Here is a 19,451-nt window from a genome sequence, read left to right as displayed (position 1 = left end):
GGCTTTTCATGGCAGGGTGGCTTCTCCCTGGTCAGGGTGGTGAATGAGAGCTGCAGGTATGGGTAGAGTCAGAGCAGTCCACCCTTGCCTGTTGCTGAACAGGCAGGGGACTCTGCAGGGTCAACACAGGCACAAGGGGGTTGAGTTTGTTGCCTGCAGATGATCCACCCAGCTTGTCTCCTTGCACCAAAGGCACATAGGGTGTTAGCTGCTGTTAGATGCTACTAACCAGCTGTGGTGGGAGTAACCACTTAAAGAGCAGTTAATGCCAGGGGTCCTGAAAAATCAGTAGCTGAAACTTACACTCTCATTTTGCCTGGGAAGGAGCTTTGGAGATAAGCTTGCTCAAAGATGGGTTAATTTCAGCATGACCTCAGGCTGTCCTCTTGCAGCTCCTTGACTGTTGGAGGGCTTAGGAGTACTTTAGGCTCCATCCATGCTCCCTGCAGCGAATGAATGAAGTGTACAAGTTAGAATTAAGCCCACTGAGCATCAGGGAGCAGCCACTGAGTTGATCACAAATCATCCCAGTGAATTTAGGCATAAGTTCCATGCAAAAATGTCTTTCTTTTACAGAGAAGTTACTGTGTTGCCAATGCACTGTAAGGTGCAGAAATTGTGGAAGTCTGTTTTAGTCATGAACATATTTCAGAATACTTTGGGCAAAATACTTTCACAATTAAAAAAAAATCTGCACTTCACAGTGCATTAGACAGTAGCTTCTATGAGAGTTGGGGTTGTTTAGCATGGAGAGGATGAGGCTCTGGGGTGACCTTCTAGCACCTGAAAGGGTTATTAAGAGAGCTGGAAGAGAGCATGTAGTGATATGAGAAGGGAGAATGGCAGGGAGAGGGCAGGTTTAGATTAGCTATCAGGAAGAAATTCTTTACTGTGAGGGTGGTGAGAAACTGGTACAGCTTTCCCAGAGAAGCTCAGGATGCCCCACCCCTGGAAGTGTTCAAGGCCAGCTTCAATGGGGCTTTGAGCAACCTGATCCAGTCAAAGGTGTCCCTGCCAATGGGGGGGGGGGGTTGAAACTGGATGATCCTTAAAGCTCCCTTCCAACTCAAACTTTCGTTTGATTCTGTGATTCTGTTTTTATATACTGAGCAGCTAAGCACTGTATCTGTATTAATACTGGTCTGTACAGGATAAATGAAACTTGTCCAAAGATGAATCTTTGTTTTCTGTCATTCTAGGCTTCAGAGTTTCAACATTAGCAACTTGAAAGGCCCTCTGCAGAAGAATGAGAGATATTCAGATTTCACACACTGAACTTGCAGTGCTATTTATTTAACGTCTGCATGCCCTGCAAGCACTTTGGAAAACCACATAGTTGAAAATATGAGTACAGGAACTTCATCCATTTATCTGTTTTTATTAGTGTTAAGGAAACCAAACAGCCTTCATCAAGAAACAAAATATACACACACAGTCAGTTTGCTAATATAGAATAATGCTTTAAACCATCTTATATAGCGATTGTACATAAGAGCAGACCTGCCCTTTAACCTCAAAGCAAATCCAAGTCCTTAGAAAGTATTTTGTGTGGATTCTTTGCACTATTGAACCATAATGTGTCAGGCCACCCTATACCAAACGTGGTGATGCTGTGTAGCCTGTTACTCATCCTGTTGGAAGGTGGCTGTGGATTTCTCTGTAAGCACAGTGTGGTGATTGCAGCAGTAGAGCAGGCAGAAGTGGAGACTGCAGGAGGAAATGACTGCTAACTGCCTTAGAAGGAATGTGGCTTTTGAAAGGTTGTTTCTTAGGTGGAAATGGGTCTACTCTTATGCTCCCTCCAAAAATCCTTCTCTAGAGGAATAGCAGCTGACAGGTATATTAAACAGGTGACCGCAGTCTGGGATCTGTTCCTAAAAGAGCAACACAGGAACCCACACCAAGCAGCACCCCTTCTCCTCAGCAGAGAGGTAGAGAAGCAGCCTGAAGATCTTGCACATTTCCTACCTTTGCTCTAAGACCCCTCTTCGGCAACCCTGTGCTTACCTGTTTGGAAGAGCAGGGGGGCAGTCATGGTTTCACCAAGTGTGTATCTCCTACAGTAAATTTTTGTATTAAAATTGAATTTCAGCTTGAGTTTGAGTGACACAGTTCTTGAAGCAGACTATGAGGAAAAAGGTAGGGTGTAGAAAATGGCTAAGCTGTTCAGTCTGCCAGAAAAACCTAAAGCAGCAGTTTCAATGCAGGCAGAAAGGCGTCTTTGGTTGATGCAGTTGCTTCCATTAGTTAGCAGAAAGCTGAAATATCATAAGTACACCACTATAACCCTGCACAGAAGCATTAAAATTGCTAATTATGCTTACCCAAGCAAAATGTAATGGCTGATCCCAGCAGTTCACACGTGCCCCTTGGTATTCCACTACCTTTTGCCCTGATGACTATGAGGCACTGGAGGCCAGAGGAGCTATGGAAAGCCCAGAGGAGGCACACTCTGCTCCCCCCTCTGAAATAAAGGTGCTTAAGTTGCATCCTGGCACACCCACTGTAAACCATAAGTGAGATTCTAAAGTTGCAGAGATGGAAGTAAAAGTCCTACAAAGTCAAGTCCTGTATTGTTGTTCCTCTACCGCAGTGTTTTATTGGGAGAAGCTGCCCTTTCTTTAAATAAGGCATTGCTTACATGGCTTCCTATGACCTAGGTTGAGGTGAAGGGAATGACTTGTTTCAGACACTGCTGTTGCTTGTTTCCAGGTGTGCTGGCAAATGCCCTCATTCACTCTGCTGTGCAGGAGGGTGTGGATGGCACAGCTGCATCTGAGGCTCCAATACAAAGTCAGGTTTGGCCTTTCAAACTTCTGAGCAGATGTTTTTCCCCCAGGGTACTTCATGCTTGTGCACGGACTCTTTCAAGCCAAGTGATTTCCAACACATCAGTGAACAAAGAGCAAGCTCCAGGCTTCTTACAGATGGTAAGTGCAATTGGCTTGTATTATAAGCTAGCCACTGAGAAGGATAATTGCATAGGGGGCCTTGTCTGTGTTGGTTTTTGCTTTAAGCTTTCTCTAGTGCTACAGTACTAATAAATTACCCTGGAGAGAAATAAATAAATAGGTTGGCATCTCCCAGGCACCATGCTGGAAATCCAGGAGGTTTCAGAAAAGTTGCCTCCCATAGTTCTGGGAAGGTAGTCAGCAAAAAAAAAAAAAGTCTATTATACAACTGTCTGTACGGGCGCGACGCACTGTGCGGGAGAGCCGGCTCGCTCCGAGGATGAGGTGGAACGGTTGGTGATTTCTCTCTGCAGCTCCTCCACCTTCTTCTGCAGCTCAGCCCGCTTGGCCAGAAGCTCCTTGTAGCGATTGTGAACAGGTTCCTGCAAGGAAATGTGTAGCTGAGCACTGGGGGGGCAGCATGGAAGTGGAAGCCTGAAGCACAATACTGTTGCTGACCTTACAGACAGCTATGGGGAAAGGAGGTGACTGAGTGGTTGCTCTGGCTCTGGGCTGCTCACTTGGATCCAACATGCACAGTGCAATGGTGGCTAAACAAAGTCTGTTTTGAAAGACAGCAGTTGCCAAACTCTGATCTCTGACATTTCTGGGGGATACTGGCCATGGTATCTCAGCCTAGACAATTTCAGGGGCTTGGGAGGAAAAAAGCCCAGCCAGATTTTTCTAGATATTTTCACACAGTTCTGACTGTTTAACAGTCAGTACTGCCAAGTGTTTGTTCCTGTCTCTAACGCCGCAGATCTGCAAAACTGTTACCTGCAGACAGGCACTGAGGCAATTGGGAATTTTTGTCCCTACTAAAAAGTGATGTCAGCGCTCAGGGTCATGCTCAGACTACTTGTCTCAGGTGCCTGCCCTGGACAAGCCAGCTTCCCTGCTGGCTGGGGTCAGACTCCTGTGCCTCAGGCAGCCAAAACAAGCAGCAGGTTCCCATCACCAGTAATTTAAATACAGCCCCGAGATTCCTATCTAGAACCCCACATCCAGAGAAGTCTTAGTGGTTTTAAGATCATTTGTAAAGAGAATTCAGATCATTTTTTCCCACATTCTAAGTGAGAAATTTCCCAGATTGCTGAGAATCCTCAGCTCCTGCAGATTTCACAAGGTGGTGATGTCCAGCTGGGTACCTGCACTGGCAGCTCTAGGTGGTGCTTGCTCTTGCTGCCATTTGAATTGAGGTGTTTGTTTTCAGATTTAAGCAGTGGCAGCATAAGCTTGTGCATTACCTAAAGGTCTTGACCTGTGGAGTAACAGTATTGGTACTGGCAGAGAGAGAAGCAGGAGTAGGAAGAGGCATACCTGAGGCTTCATCCTGGGGTTCCAGCGGATGTAGTAGCCAACCCACAGCTCGAGGTGGCGCATGCTGGCCACGGGATACAGGACGTGGTTGGAGTAGCTCACGTACAAGGGGTTAGTAAAGTCTTCCAGTTGGCTGTTGATGTAAGACCAAAGTGATACAGTCTTTTTTGGAAGGCTCTGTAAAGGGAACAGGTGGAGGAGGCTTTATTTGCCATCTACAAACTATATCTACAAACTATAGCAGCACAGACACATGCCTGTGATTAATAATGGAGCTGGTTGTTTTTTGTAGCTTAAAAAAACCTCCCAAAACTGTTCTTTTGATGTGGTTATTGTACTCAATGCACATGGATGCAGGCAGGCACACATGCCCTGGCATGGAACAACCCCTCTGGTCCACCCAGCTGTCAACACAGACCAGGAATCACCATTGCTACAGTGAGGGGACACTGGCATGTGAACTCCCAGTGCTTCAGTTAAACTTCACTTCTCTGAAGTGCTCCTGGAGGACTTGCTGGACTATTTAATTGCAAAGGAAGAAAAGAAAACATTTGACTTAGGCCCTGATCTAGTGGAATAATTATGCCTGTGAATACTCCCACTGAAACCAGTGCTGAAGTACTTTCTCGATTAAGTACTTCACTAGGCTGAGGCCTTTAAAAAAAAACCAAACCCACATGCAAACAGCATGCAGGTTTTCTTCCCTGGAAATGACAATTATTCAATCACTGTGGACTCTAGAGAAACAGGGACACTGATTTCACTATAGTAAAATGCTATATCCTCCAGCTAGTTCTTATGACTATTTTTAACTGATGTTCTAGCAAATGTAATCACATCAGGTTCACACAGCACTGCCCTTGTGTACCTCTGTGCTGTGAGGCTGCAGCCTTTGGTGACAGAATGCTTCATCATCAGATAGGTGAGACAGAATGAGTGCCACAGTTTTCCTTCTAATTCCAGACTGGGTCTGGATGGTACACATCTCTACACTCCTCCCTGGGCAAACAAACCTTGTCCAGACAGCAGGGCAGAGCTGGCTTGTGGCAGGATAGAGAGGCACGTCCTTAATCATAGTAGGAGAGTTGTCTTCTCCCAGGAAGATGCAAGCACAGCAAGAACACACATAAAGACCAGTTACTCGCTGTAACCTGTGTGTGCAGAGTGACAGCACACATGGGGTAGTTAAAAGCACCCTAAAGGGACCACTTCAAAGAAAGGGCACAAAAAAGTACCAGTTCCCACAGAGATGGTTACAGTAAACTGGAATTCAAAGCAAAACTGTGTTTCCACTACCTGGGAGACACCAGGAGCCATTCAACCACTACTGACTAGCTGGAAGTAGCCAGAGTGTCCAGAAGGGAGATGGTGTTGCTCTGAAACATGAAGCCTCCAGTTTCCATGAACAGCAGTTTATGCAAAAAAGGAAAATCTCCCAAGTCCCAACTGTTGAGAAGGGGGCTCAGCATTTCCAAGACTCACATCTGTAACTATCTCTGAGCGAGGAACCAGCTTCTGTAGCAATATCTGACCAGCTAAAGCAGTCAGGAACAGGCTTCTACTTCAGAGAGAAGCTGTCTTACCTCCTTCACTCTCTGCTGCTCACTGCTGCACAGGAAGGTCCCAAACAAACAGCTGTACAGGTGATCCAGGATGGTGATCAGGAAGTACTCATTGAACTCAAATGCTGTAGGAAACTTTAGACAGAAATAGAAAATTAGATTGGGATTTTAAAACAGGAAAATAAACTTTCTCCCATGCTGTGGTCTTGCTAAGGAGCTGGCCTCTTGACTTGTAGAACAAGATCTGTCCCTGTTCCCTGCATGGCTGGATATTCAGGGTCATACTTGCTCCTTCCAGGAGCAAGAGTTTCCCTCTTGGAAAGCTGCTTTGCATGTGCAGAGAGGAATTTTGAGCAAAAGCCAGAGGTCTGAGGGGTTAGCGCACTATGTTTATAGACACTCAGTGCTGCTTCAAATTGAAGCTTGCTCTGCTATGCCTGCCCCTCATGACAAGCCATGAAGCTGGACTGTGAACAAAAGGCACATGAGAAATAAATACATTCAAAAAGTGGAAATTTCCCAGGGCCAAATAGAAAAAAACCTGGATGCCTAACACAGCACATCCCCGAGGGAACAGCAGAGGCACCTTGTGACAGAGGTCAGCAGGAGCAAAAGGTCTATGGGCACAGGCCATGTTTGCTGCTGAGTTCTGTGCAGAAACAACCTGACCTGAGACAGGGACAACTGAAGCCCACAAAGCGTCAATAAGAATAAATGCAGTGAACTGCAAAGACATGCAGGGGTGATGGAGAGGAGAGCAGGAGGCCTTCCTCCCTCACAACCACCTTCCTCTTCCCAGGCTGCCCCAGTTGTTACATCTGGTCTCACCAGCTGCAAGTCAGGATGCCCAGCTGTAGGAGCAATCCAAAGAGACCACAATGAAAGTGACTTTTGATGATGGTAAAGCCTCCTCTTCTCTATGCATGGATGTGGTACAGTGTCATATATAGTGGCATCCTTCTCTTTCAGCTTTTTTGCAGTAAACTGCCTGACCACAGCTGACATTGGTGCCACACAAGATACAAAAAACCTTCCAGGTTCCATGTGCCTGGGGAAAAACCTCCCAGACATAGGGGATCTCTTCTGGACTGTACCTCTGCCATGCCTGGTCTGAAGTGAGGCACTCAGCTCTGTACCTCACATAATGAACAGGGAACAGTATGTTTGCCTTCAGAAGAAATTAAAAAGGAGCAGGTTATAGGATCAGCTTGAGCAGAGGCAACAGGGATCCGTTGCAACTACCATGCAAGGGACTTACATTAGCAAGTGCTTTTGGGCTCTTTGCTAAACAGACTCCCAAAAAGCCTGCTGCCAGAATCAAAGCAAGAATACAAGCCCAGGAGGGAGAGCCTGCACAGGTCAGCTTGGAAATCATTTCTGTGTGCAGACGCTGTGCCATGTCTCAGTGCACTGGCTCTGTGGACAAGGGTGCCACCCAGCAGTTTACCTGTCTTGTCATTTGCCAGACACAGTCGATGAACTGCAGGAAGACGGGAGAGCGATCCGCATCCGCGTGATTCTTGTCCCCGTGGCCAACTCTCTGAAACAGCAGGACAAAGAACACGAGGAGTCGCAGGGCTTCATGGGGAAACTGCTGGGGTCTGCTCTCAGTCAGCTAAACCTTTACCAATGGCTTTAAAAAACTTCAAATTAATCCTGATATTGTTTTGTCTGTATCAGTGGGTAAAGGAGTAAAGGACAGCTACTCTCCTTGTCTTTGAAGTGAAAATTCTTTATGGGGATATTTTCATGCTAAGTTAAAACAAGAGTTGTTTGAGTAGAGGCTCCAGATGCTATGCTGGCACCGATTTCAGTTAATAACTAAAGTTCAGAAGGAAAAAAATTGAGAATGCTTTTTGCTTCAGCTGCAGCTGTTGTCCTGGCTACTTCAGTAGTAGAGGGTGCTAGATGCAAACACTACCTACAGGCACGGCATGCGGCGATAACCGTCACGCAACACCTCGCGGCTTCCAAGAGCTGTACAAACACCAGCACAGCCCATCTCCTGCCACCTCCAGAGAGGCAGCAATGACAGTATTCTCAGAAGCAGGCCTCCAACCCTGACCGTGCTGTGTGGCCAGCACATGTGAGGCACGACTCCTCAGAACTAGCAGAGTTCATTAATGGTTATATATTATCCAGGAGCCCCAAGTACTGCATAAAGATAGAACAGGAACAAGTACCAGAGATCCCTAACACTGTTCTCCCCTCACCAAAGGAAATCGCTGTCAGTATCTTCCATGTCTAGATAGTGAAGTAGCTAAAACACTCGTTGTTCAAACACCAGGTAACAAGTTTTGCTGCAGCAGAACTTTAGTTGCTTTAGTGCCTCAGTTTCCCCACCTTCCTCAGAGCATTTGACAGTGCAGCCCACCACTACAAGTGCTGTACACAGACGTTGTTCTAGCCCTTGCAGAATTAACAACCACTAGAGAACAGCGATGAGCAAAACACAATAGGAACAAAGACTGAAAGGATACGACTGAAAGGCTCTCTCAATTCCCATCAGTGCAAACCATAACAAACTGCTGTGTCACAAGCCCACAAAGCTGCCTCTCTGCCAACTGCAAGGGCACAGCCACAAACTACTCTCGGTTCAGGCTCAAACTGCTCCTCTTTCACCTAAATAATTAGAAGCCTCTCCAAAAATGAAGTGTTGTGCCTGAAGAAAATGTGAGGTCAAGGCTATAAACAAATTCCCCAGCCTCTTCAATACCAAAGCACTTCTTAGATGATGGTGCCCATGCAGTCTGAGAAAATGGACTGAACTGGAAAGAAAGACAAAAAATACCCCAGTGGTCACTACCTGCTCCCAGCAGAAATGCCAGCACTGAACCTAAAGCACACTGCTAGTTTAAGCCTAAACATGGGAACATGGCATTAACAGTCAGACACCTGAGACATTTAAATACCACCTGTTCATTGTAACTAATCAATACAGCCCCAAGGAAGTTAAGAGATTAATAGAACTATAGGTAGAAAACAGTAACATCAGCATTCACTTCTCTTCTGTGAGTTCAGCCAGGAAACTTCTCACAGGAAATGTTAAACTCCTCTGAAATCCTTCAAGAGGGACAATAACTTGCTGTTCAGTGCCTTCCATGGGCTAGTGACTCACCAGCTGAAATCTGTGGCCAAAGCTCAGCCACTCCTTCTCCACGAGCACTTCAAAGCCCCTGATTGTTCGGTAGTAGCCATCCAACATGAGCAGGGCAAGAGAGGTGAGCTGGGCTGTCCGGTCCCAGCCATCACTGCAGTGTACAACCACAGATGTCTTCCCCGATTCCACTTTGTCAGCAATCCGAAGGGCTCCAGCAAGAATGAGCTAGGACAAGGGAAAAAACAAATTACAAAATCTCTTTGGAAGAGAAACTATAAATGAAAAATGGCTAGTGACAGCACAGGACAAACCAAGGGCTTTGCTTGCCTCAAGGAGAGTGGTAAATCAGTTCCAACTACTTTATAACTAGGACAGCAAACTGGTGAACACATTTTCTGTTCCAGCAAGATGACGACACATCTAAACTGTAGTGTAGGCATAACTCTAGAAGAGCCCTTGCATAAAGCTCAGTCCTTGGACAAGTCAAGATTTACATGCAGGAGCATTTTGTGTCTGATAGGAATGGCCATCACCCTGCACCTGTCCCAGGAGCAGATCTGCCCCTGTCTGCATAAGCAGAGCAACAATGTAAGCCGGACATTTTTAGAACAGAAAGAACATTATTTGAAAACCAGTATCTTGAGAAGCCAAAACATTCTGCCTCCTTATTCTGACTCTGCTTGGATTCCTGAAAGGCTGATAGGACCCCAAACTCCCAGTGTTTGCTCGTCTGGACCAGCAATAATGCCAGGATGTCAAGGAGCGGAGTCAAGAACTTGGAAACTCTGTGACTCCTGAGCTCTAAGCAGGGCTTTCAGAGCTACACATCACCCAGGAACATCCTTCACTTCCAAAACACCATCTTTCAGTATCTCAGACCCCTCTCTTCTCCCTCTTCTCATCTCCTTAAGATTCCTCACTCCAAGAAACTATGGTTTTAATAGCTTATAAATGGAAAACAAATTCTAAGTCTTCAAATTTACAAGGAATTGAGAATCCTGGAGTTAGCTCTGGAAATCTTTCCCAGACTGATAAGGACTTGTGGTTGCTCAGCCACATGCAGTGGACGCAGACATGCATACCTTGATATGCTCTAGCCAGTGAGTTGACTCTAAATTAGACAGCCAGTGAGTCTCCTCGATATTGGGATACACAATTTCTTTCAGTTTTCTCAGCGACTCTCTCATAACATGAATATTGTGAATATCCAGGAACACTAATTCTGCATTCTGGTAGGCATCCTCGCTCTCATAGCCCCCTCCTTTAGCCTGAAGAACAAAATTCACATACAAATCATTAAGCAAAACCATATTTTGTACTTTATCCCAGTCATTTGTCCTGAGAAAGTAGCAGCTGACAAAATATCACAGTGGCTGGGCTATCTAAAGCAGGCAAAACCCATTGGCTTTATCTTACAGCTGGGAGCAAACATGTACAGGCACACACTTTGTGTCTCTTCTGCAATACCTAATGAATGCTATAATTTTTACCAAAGAATATCACATTACAAGCATTTTTTTCCTCTATAATTATAATTTATCCCCATTCAAGCTGTTAACTCATTACATTCGCTAATCTATCATTTAAAAATTTACCATACTATTACAGAGGAGGATAACCCACACACTAATTGCCTTTCCTAAGTAGTGGGAAAGGCAGATTTAAAAAAAAAAAAAAAAAAATCTTAACTGCAACAAAGCAGCTCCACCATTAAAAAACGCTTGAAGTGATGGCATGGAACACAATTTTTAGAAGGGTAGAATGATGGACCCTGTGAACTACTGACCTGTCAGCCTCACATCTGTGCATGGCAGGATCATGGAACAGATCCTTCTAGAAGATGTGCTAGGGCACATGGAGGACAGGGAGGTGATTCAGGATAGCCAGTAGGGCTTCACCAAGGGCAAATCCTACCTGAGCAGCCCAGTGGCCTTCTAGGATGGAGAGACTACAGTAGCAGACAAGGGAAGGGCTATGGGTGTCATCTACCTAGACTCCTGCAAAGCCTTTGACACAGTTCCTCACAACATCCTTCTCTCTAGACTGGAGATGATGGGCAGACAGTTGGATGGATAGAAGTTGGATAGTCACAGACAGAGGACAGCAGCCAATTGCTCAGTGTCCAAGCAGTGACAAGTGGTGTCCCTGAGGAGTCCATATTGGGACTAGTGCTATTTAATGTCTTCATTGGTGACACAAACAGAGGGATCAAGTGAACCCTCATCAGGTGTGCAGATGACACCAAGCTGAGTGGTACAGCTGACACTGCTGAAAGATGGGATGCCATGTCTGGAGCACCTCTCCTGTAAGGAAAGGCTGAGTAGGGAAGGACCTGGAGAGACCTTATAGCAACCTTCCAGTACTTAAAGGAGGCTTGTAAGAAAGATGGGGACAGATATTTTAGTTGGGCCTGTTGTGATAGGACAAGGGATAATGGTTTGGAAGTAATAGAGGGTAGGTTCAGACTAGAAAAAGAGATTTTTCACAATGAGGGTGGTAAAACACTGGAGCAGGTTTTCCAGAGCAGTGCTAGATGCCACATTCTTGGAAACATTTAAGGTCAGGTTTGACAGGGCTCTGAGCCCTCTTACAGGAAGCAGTCTTTCAACCATGTGAATTGAAAAATGGTAATACACAAGGTCCAGGGTGCTAGAGTCTGACCTCAGTACTACTTTAATTTTTTTGTCCCACTTCCAATCTCATTTCCCATTGTAAATTACTATAATGGAACTTTAGCAGTCACACTGACATGTTACAGCTACCAGCACAGGTTTAAGTCTATCTAGAGAATAATTTAATTGCATGCAGACTTCTTCTGCAGTGGAAAACCCTTTTGTGATCCTTAAAAATAATATGAAATGGTGGTGAGAAATGTGCTCTAAATTATTACTTTCCCAGTTTTAGACAGAGAAAAAAGTACCCAACCTTATTTGCTACAGCATTCACACTAGGCCTTGCATCAAATATGAAGATTTTATGGGACTGGGCATTAGAATCCATGATGGCTTGAAGGTACTTTTCATCTTCCTTGCTCCGCTTGCCACTCACTCCCACCATGGGCTGGCTACAGCGAGTGATTGTTGCTTGACTTTCTGGGTGAATCCAGGACAAGACCTTTGGAAACAAATGGGAAATAAATAAAGGAAAAATGGGATTCATTAAACCAGTGAAGTGAACTACCTGTAATGGCTTGCTCTGGAATCCTGTATCAGTGGGTTCCAGAAGGCTGGATACTATTAAATCACAACTGAATGAAAGAAAGAACTCTTTTGTCCTTATTCATTCCGGTGGCATTCCCAAAGTTTGAGCAAACAAAAGGTGATCAAATTGTTTAAGTCCGACTTTTAAATATGATGCAGATTGTTTTTCTGGCTGTTGTGTGAGTCAGTATGTGGGCCATGCCTTATTTATCTTACACCATGTAAAAGCATTTTAGGAACAGACTGAATTTTCTATAGACCTGAGGAATAAACCAGAACCTTTCCAGTTACCCCTTAAATAATCATCATAACAATGTGCTTTGTCTTAATTTCATTAAATAAGTGCTGTCATCAAGACTATCACTACATATTTCTCTGTCCTGAAAGTCAGAGTATTGTAAAGCCAGACAATTGTAAACAGCCAAACAGGGTTGCCTTGTGTTTCCCGGGAACTGAATTGAGATTTGGTCTGAATTGTACTAAATTATCTTATCTTCTAGTTTTGGTTTAGTCTACATCTCTTTCACAACAGTTGTTTCAGCAGATACTGTTTTCTATGTCCTCAAACATGTTGTTGTCACTTTTATTATCTGCTGACCATATATTTGCTCCCTGGAATCCACTCAGCCCGATCTTGGTATTACTTATTGCCCAAAGGTATGTGCAACAAAACCACATCAAAGTGGCTTCTTCTGTCCCACTCACTGGTATGCGTCCTCTAGATCTGAATGATGCCACTCTCTTTAATTCCTCGTCGGGAATGTTTACAGGCACAGCTAGAATGGCAGGGTATGTATCACACAGCTCATAGCGCTCGTTAATCTTGGTCAGCCTCCAGCTTTCATTGGGAATTCCCTAAAGAGGAAACTGCAGGTTAGCAAATGAGTTGCTCTGAGACCCCAGCACAAGACAAATCCCCAGACCTGAAATTCAAGGCAACTTTTGTTAATGAAAGACATTTAGGGCTGGCACCTGGGAAGGCATTATCTTGGTAACTTGCATTTCATGTGTCTCCCCAGAGAGGTGGATGCTTTGCTCAAGTCACTGAAGAGCAGGGAAACTGGGCTTCAGGCAGGGTCACCAACAGCAAAGTAACTGTGGAGGCTACAGATGTAGCAACACAGGTGCTCCCCCTGAGCCCATCTTTAAGATACCTCCTGATCTCATCAGGGGCTTACAGAGAGCCAGGTGCAGGATAGAATGGGTGACCAACTCACTCCCCTTATGGCACTTAGCTCAAATGTGTTGGGTGAAAACTGGGGATACAAAGTGGAGTTATCAGATAGAATAGAGGGGAGGGGGAGAAGGGAAAACAGGCAGTAAAACATCCCAAATAATCAGCCTAATTTGGGCTTAGTTCAGTGTTTGTGGCACAACTGTACAAACCTCTAAAGACACCTAAAATTTAACAATTGTATGTCTCTGCTTCCATGACTGTGTGTGGTGAGTAACTCTCTTGTTTCCATCACACTAAGCTCTCTGGTTGTACTAAGGACTTAGGCTGGGAGAGCAGGGAATCTCCACACATCATACACATGATCATAGAGCTCAGCATGCTGTGATGGGGAAGCCACTCAACAGCTTCCTAGACAACCATCTCCAAGTAACACCTGAAGCACAATGGGGATGACCCTAACAACCTGCAGACATGGTTTGGCTCATGCTGGGAGAGAACAGACCAACAGGGAGTGGCTGATGCAGCTGCCTGCAAGGAGAAATTTAAACAGACCCCTGCTGCAGGAGGGGTGAGCACTGACACAAAGCATCTCTGTGGGGAAGACACATCTGCTGCAGCAAACATGGCCAGGCTGTGAAACACCGAGTGTGCTTTAGGGGAACATCAACTCTTTACACAATACACTTCTCTGTTCTAATAAACACTGCTTCATTTTCAAAGAGGGTGGTGGGACACTGATTGCCACTGTCGCAGCTCCCACAGGAAATAAACGACACATCCAACACCAGTCAGACGAGCTGTGATAATTACAGCTGACCCACACACACTGCAGCCGGTTCCCCATCCCAGTGGTGAGTCACGCTGTCAAAAGAGGTCATGGTTAGAAATCTGAGGGGAGGCCAGACCTTCTGTCTAATATCAGTCACACACCCTGCTTTGTGAACCACTGCTGTCCTTCGGCCCTCCCTGGGAAGGAAATGTTATAAGGATCACCCCAAAAGCCTGAAGGAAAGCTATTTTTGGCACTATCTGAAGCCAAAGAATTGGCAGAACCAGACATCAAGCAGTGTGTACTCACAGTTCAAGCTCACTGATGGGGAAAACATGCTCAGAGGTCTACCTGCTGTACACAGCAAGGATGGAATCTGCTGGGCCCACGAGCTCTGCTGCCAGCCAGGGAATAGCTAGACTCTTGCCAGTGACCAATGTGTTTAGTGCCTGGAAGTGGACTAATGGCAAATTAGTTCTCAGTCCTGTCCTAATAAGCACATGCAATGGATCCATAAGCAATTCCTGAAAATTTCACCTCCCCAAAATCTGAATGAAAATTAAGCTGTCAGCACAGTCTTGGCAAGAGAAATGGGAGCTAGCAAGCAGCTACATGGAAGAAAGGCTCCTTTTCATTTTACCCAGCAACTCTACCAATGCTCATGGAGAAGACGAAGGAGTGGGCACTGCAAAGCACCCTCTTCAGAATGCTGGGTAGTGTCGCTTCAGAACACACTGCCTGGGCCAGAACTGAGCTCTAAGTTCTCTAAAGCTCTCCAAAGCTCTAAGTCTTTCAGCTGCCACACTAACAAATTTGAAAGAAATCTTTGCTCTGCAATAGTCCAGACCAGAAAAACCCATGACAAGCCCCCAAAGAAAGAAAAGATGCTGTGTGTCAGCATTCAAATTTCTTTTGACTCATGGGGAATGTCTGCTTTTCCCTGGCCCAGAAGCCTTGAATCACAGCACCACCCAGAACGCTTTGGATTTGGATCGTGACTTTCTCTAAGGACTGGAAACAAACAGAAATAAGCCAAGCGGGCTAGAAGAGAAGCTGAATTTGCATCTTCCCTGGATGTTTGCCATAATGCAGTGTAGCTTCTGCATTTATTCGTGCTCCTTCACATTTGCCCTTTCTCCAGCTGGAATCAATAGAAAAACCTAAACGTGATATAAAGCACACTGGTATTTCCTCATCTAAGCTGCGTTTCACTACTTCCCGGTAAGTTGTAAGCACCCAAAGCCTACAATGAAACCAAACTGTTACAGATGTAACTCAAAAAGCCTCTGCAGGCTAAGGAGTGGCTCTCTGTGCTGCCTGCCTGTGCACCTGCAGGAGGAGCTCAGGCATGCCTCTCTAAAAGCAGGGTTGTGATCATCCTGAAGCTGCCAGGGCACATGGCATGGCCATATTAGTGACCAGAGACTTCTGCACAGGTGTGTCTTCAGATAAATTAATGCTGCTAGCAGCCACTGATTATAGGGGAATTCATATCTCTGGTGGCTGCCTATGCATATGAGATATAAGGGCAAAATGAGGAAAGCAGCAAAGCCACAGGTATAGTCATAAGTTAAATATACCCATGACTGTTCTCACTAAGCCCCACTGAACCAATGCATTTCACATCTGTACTAATAAACTCATTTTTCCTCCAAACAGGTTATTTTTTCCAAACTGCCACTGGTGATCCTTGACTTGCATCACAGTACCTCTGTGAGTGGCTAAAGATGCTCAAACACACTCACTTATAAGATGAATGGTAACAGTATTTAGGTATACCTGAAACTTGCCCCTGTGCTTAGGAACACTCCTTACAACTGTATCATCTAACCACAGAGACATAGCCTTTGTGTCCTCTCCACACACAACCTGGACTGGGTTTCCCTCTAGAAAGACATTCATGCCTTACTGTAATGACTTGGGTTTGGTTATCATTTGATTTATGCTTGACACTGTAGAAGACAGAGTTTCTTTGTTTGCAGGGAAAAACTGTTGATGCCACACCAGCACAGCACCGACACCACCACCTTGCAAAGCACATGGTTAAGGTTAAGCACATGGGGATCCTTCACTGATAGGAAAAAAGAAAATTTCCCTACATGCAGTCACACCTCTCTATGGGATCAAGCAGCTGCACTCTGAGATTAGATACGTAAGTGCACCTTGATCTGCAGCAGGCAACCCACAACAGAGCTGCAGAGCCAAGCTGGTCCCTCTGCCATTTACTGAGCCCAGGCTGTGCCCGCTCAGCACCAGAGCTGTGATCCGTTCTGCAGTGGAGACACACCCAGCATAAGCAGGACCTCAGTTAAACCATGCAACATTTAACAGTTCAATCCTCACTTTGCTCCCCTAAGATACACCCAACAATTCTCTGGAGGATGATGTTATCAACTCTACCTTTCCCACTCTGCTTGTACACTAATGCTGGGCACTTTCATCCTCAAAACAGGCCAGTTCTTCTGAGTTTTTAGTTTCTACATGTCTTCTCTGAAAGCAGCAACCACAGCCCTACACTGTGGCTCCCCAGTAGATATGACCAGAGCAAAGGATATTAGACAAGAATTACTTTTGTAGGGAAACATCACACAACTTCACAACCTCTTGTAATATTTTCCAAATGCTCCCTATCTTATTAAGGAAAATAAAGTTTTAAGTTACTCCAAAGGCATCTTAAGGACTTTTGGTTTCAAGTGAGTCTTATTCACTTTACAATTCTGTTTTATATTCTGCCAGCCCATGTGTAATAAAAATCAGGGAGCAATTTCAGTTTTAAATTTCATTTGCCACATGTGATTCCATTTACCAACTAAATCTCAAACCTCTCTGAGTTCCTTTTGTTCTCTACAGGTTGTTTATTACTCCCCATAGTTTTACACAATCACAGATTTTTAATAAGTTACATATTTCCATTCTTCCCAAGAATGCTAACAGGGAAGTTAGGAGTTACTGAGCATCTTTCCTAATTGCTACAACTGCTATCATCTCAATATACTCCTATTTGTCATTATAAAAAAAATAATAAATAATTAATACCACACTCACGCTTGCCATGTCTACCAGTATGGGCATAGATCTTACCATGGATCTTGGTTTAAAAGTCTTTTCTGGATGTCTGGTAGCTGGAGTTTACTTTTGCTCTACTCCCCCTCTCCATGGTGCCCCTGCTCCCACAGGGAAAAGACTGACCTGGCCTAAGATACACAAGGTTAATGCCTGGCCACCTTGCTGGGCTGCTGATACCCTAGGCCAGCTCTTCTCTAACAGTTTTTAAACCAATTCCAGAAGGTCCTGCTGACAGTGCATATGTCCTGCTTTTCTATTTCTGATCACAATTCATAGAGTCAGAGACAGGTAATCCCATTATCTGATTTGATGATGCCAGTTTTGTTTCACTGTTAACGAATCCCTGCTGCCATTTCAAGACATAATCCTGATTTACTGTAGTATTTGTTATTGCTTTAGCAGAACCTGGTTGGATTAAGAAAAAAGGCTATGACATTCACACAGATAAATTGAACATCCATAGTTACAAATGTTGGAATTAAATAAACAGACTGAAATACCTAAAAGTTTTGGAGGGAACATAAAGCATCAGCCTGCAGGACCTAAATCAATCTACCAAAAGGGATGAAATTCTCCTCCTGGCCAGATCACAACATAAACATCTACTGCAGTATGGTTTTCCTCTTCTTCAGCAGCTGGTGTTGGTCATTGTTGGAGATAAGGAACTGGAACAGATGGATTGTGTGATCTGGAATGGTAGTGACCGTGGCCTATCATAGGTAAAACTCAGAAAGGCTGCGGCTGCAAAAAATCCTGGTTTGGATTCTCTTTTGCAGCTACCAACGTAAGGAAATGACCGTGGGCTTCAGCATGTGGACATTAGTTTGGCTTCTTGACACAGAGGCCATCAGACAAGTTTGTCCTTCTCACTCACAAACAACACAAAAGCAGGCCACAGCACAAGTACACACTGCAGCAATCCCTCAGCTGTGTCATGTTTTACACCCATTTGCTTTACAGAAAGGCCACGAAGAGCTGCAAATCACAGGCATGCTAACACATGTATCCTTTCACCATGTAACCAAATTCCTGACGCATTTGAGGTGCACCAAATCACAGTAAAAACTAATATGAACAGAAAAGCTTCTACCATAAAAAACAACATGCCAGGATTTATAAAGTGGAATAATCTACATTGAAATTATCTAAGGTCACCCTTTCTTCTTTCCAGGTGCTGTAAAAATGTCTTTTGTACTTCACCTGTTTTGACATGCTTGGCTGAGTGAATGCTGTGTTTTCCAGTAGAGATTATTTTGATAGCACAGGTATTCTTTAGCTGTTACTCCAAAATTCTCAGCCCTAAAAAGAAGCATCTTGCTCAAATAGCTTGGGCTGCAAATCCTTCTCTACAAGCAGATCTTCCAATAAAATAACCACCAAGAAGAAGGTAAAAAAACAAAGCAGTAATTGCTGCATTATCTGATCTTATGGTCAAGTTGACCTTAGACACGAAGTGATTACAAACAATTAGAGTTTGTATCAGCCAGGAGTTTAGATTGTGGCATCTCACTGCAAAACATACACTTCTTTGCAATGAAATCAGCATACAGCAAGATACAGTAAGATACATCTCACTTCCCATTAGCAGCCTAGAAGCCAGTGATCTATCTTTGGCAGCTATTTTAGGAGAGAACAAATCACCCCCAACAGTGAAGCGCTCTCTCCCATCTGTTAATGACAGGCCTAGATTACCAATTTAGAAGGCAAGAAGACTAGAGCTAGAAAAATGAATCCTTAGGTTTTGGGTTCCAGGAATCGACGAACAACTAGGCTGGGACAGAGGTCTGGTTTTGTTTAACTTGATGAGAAAGACCCAAATAAATCTTTAAATTGCATGGCTTAAAATTTCTTAATTTTACAACGGAAAATTGGTTTTACTCTGATGGATCTGGAAGAGACAGAAGCTTACGTCCAGGGCAAACCTGCCGCCAAATAATTCGCTCCTTCTTCTACATGAGAATTTCATTGTAAAATAATAGTGTGATTTCATTATAAAAATCAAAAATTCTCCCATCTTTCACTCCAGAGAGGACTACTCAAGTGTCCTTTTTACCACAGTATTCCTAATCGACAGCCTGTCACTTCATAATCATTAATACCTTTGATCAGTCTACTCTGGACACACTACAACTGTGTGTTCTAAACTACGGTAAATCACAGTACTCTCTCTCTAGGTTGATCCCTATGATGAGAAACCACACCTAAGATAGTGAAGGCATTCTACACTTAATTTTTTCCCCCCAAGTTGCTGTTTAAGACAGGAGAACTTGGAAAGAATTAAAACTAACACAAGCAGGCACTGAAGT

The 19,451-nt window shown here is 44.4% G+C and overlaps 1 protein-coding gene across 12 annotated transcripts in view; it reads right to left on the bottom strand.

The window, feature by feature from the left end:
• Positions 1–60: 60 nt before the first annotated feature.
• Positions 61–19,451, bottom strand: part of MTMR2 (myotubularin related protein 2) — a 63,666-nt gene continuing 44,275 nt past the window's right edge. For 11 of the 12 annotated variants that reach the window (XM_014250149.2, XM_088052092.1, XM_088052093.1 and 8 more), the window contains 8 exons: positions 12,839–12,988; positions 11,859–12,047; positions 10,016–10,201; positions 8,952–9,158; positions 7,281–7,373; positions 5,855–5,968; positions 4,272–4,448; positions 1,257–3,334 (listed from right to left, as the gene is read on the bottom strand). In XM_014250149.2, the coding sequence (XP_014105624.2) occupies positions 3,173–3,334; positions 4,272–4,448; positions 5,855–5,968; positions 7,281–7,373; positions 8,952–9,158; positions 10,016–10,201; positions 11,859–12,047; positions 12,839–12,988 (1,278 nt within the window). In that variant the 3' untranslated portion in view covers positions 1,257–3,172. Of the gene's footprint in view, positions 444–1,256; positions 3,335–4,271; positions 4,449–5,854; positions 5,969–7,280; positions 7,374–8,951; positions 9,159–10,015; positions 10,202–11,858; positions 12,048–12,838; positions 12,989–19,451 lie in introns of those variants that run through there. The other variant, XR_015772014.1, reaches the window with a different exon arrangement.

The sequence above is a fragment of the Pseudopodoces humilis genome, chromosome 2 (genome assembly GCF_049639895.1).
Source record: "Pseudopodoces humilis isolate 2021_Gansu_Grassland_sample_001 chromosome 2, ASM4963989v1, whole genome shotgun sequence".
Taxonomy (NCBI): Eukaryota; Metazoa; Chordata; class Aves; order Passeriformes; family Paridae; genus Pseudopodoces; species Pseudopodoces humilis.
This window is presented reverse-complemented; position numbering and strand designations above follow the sequence as displayed.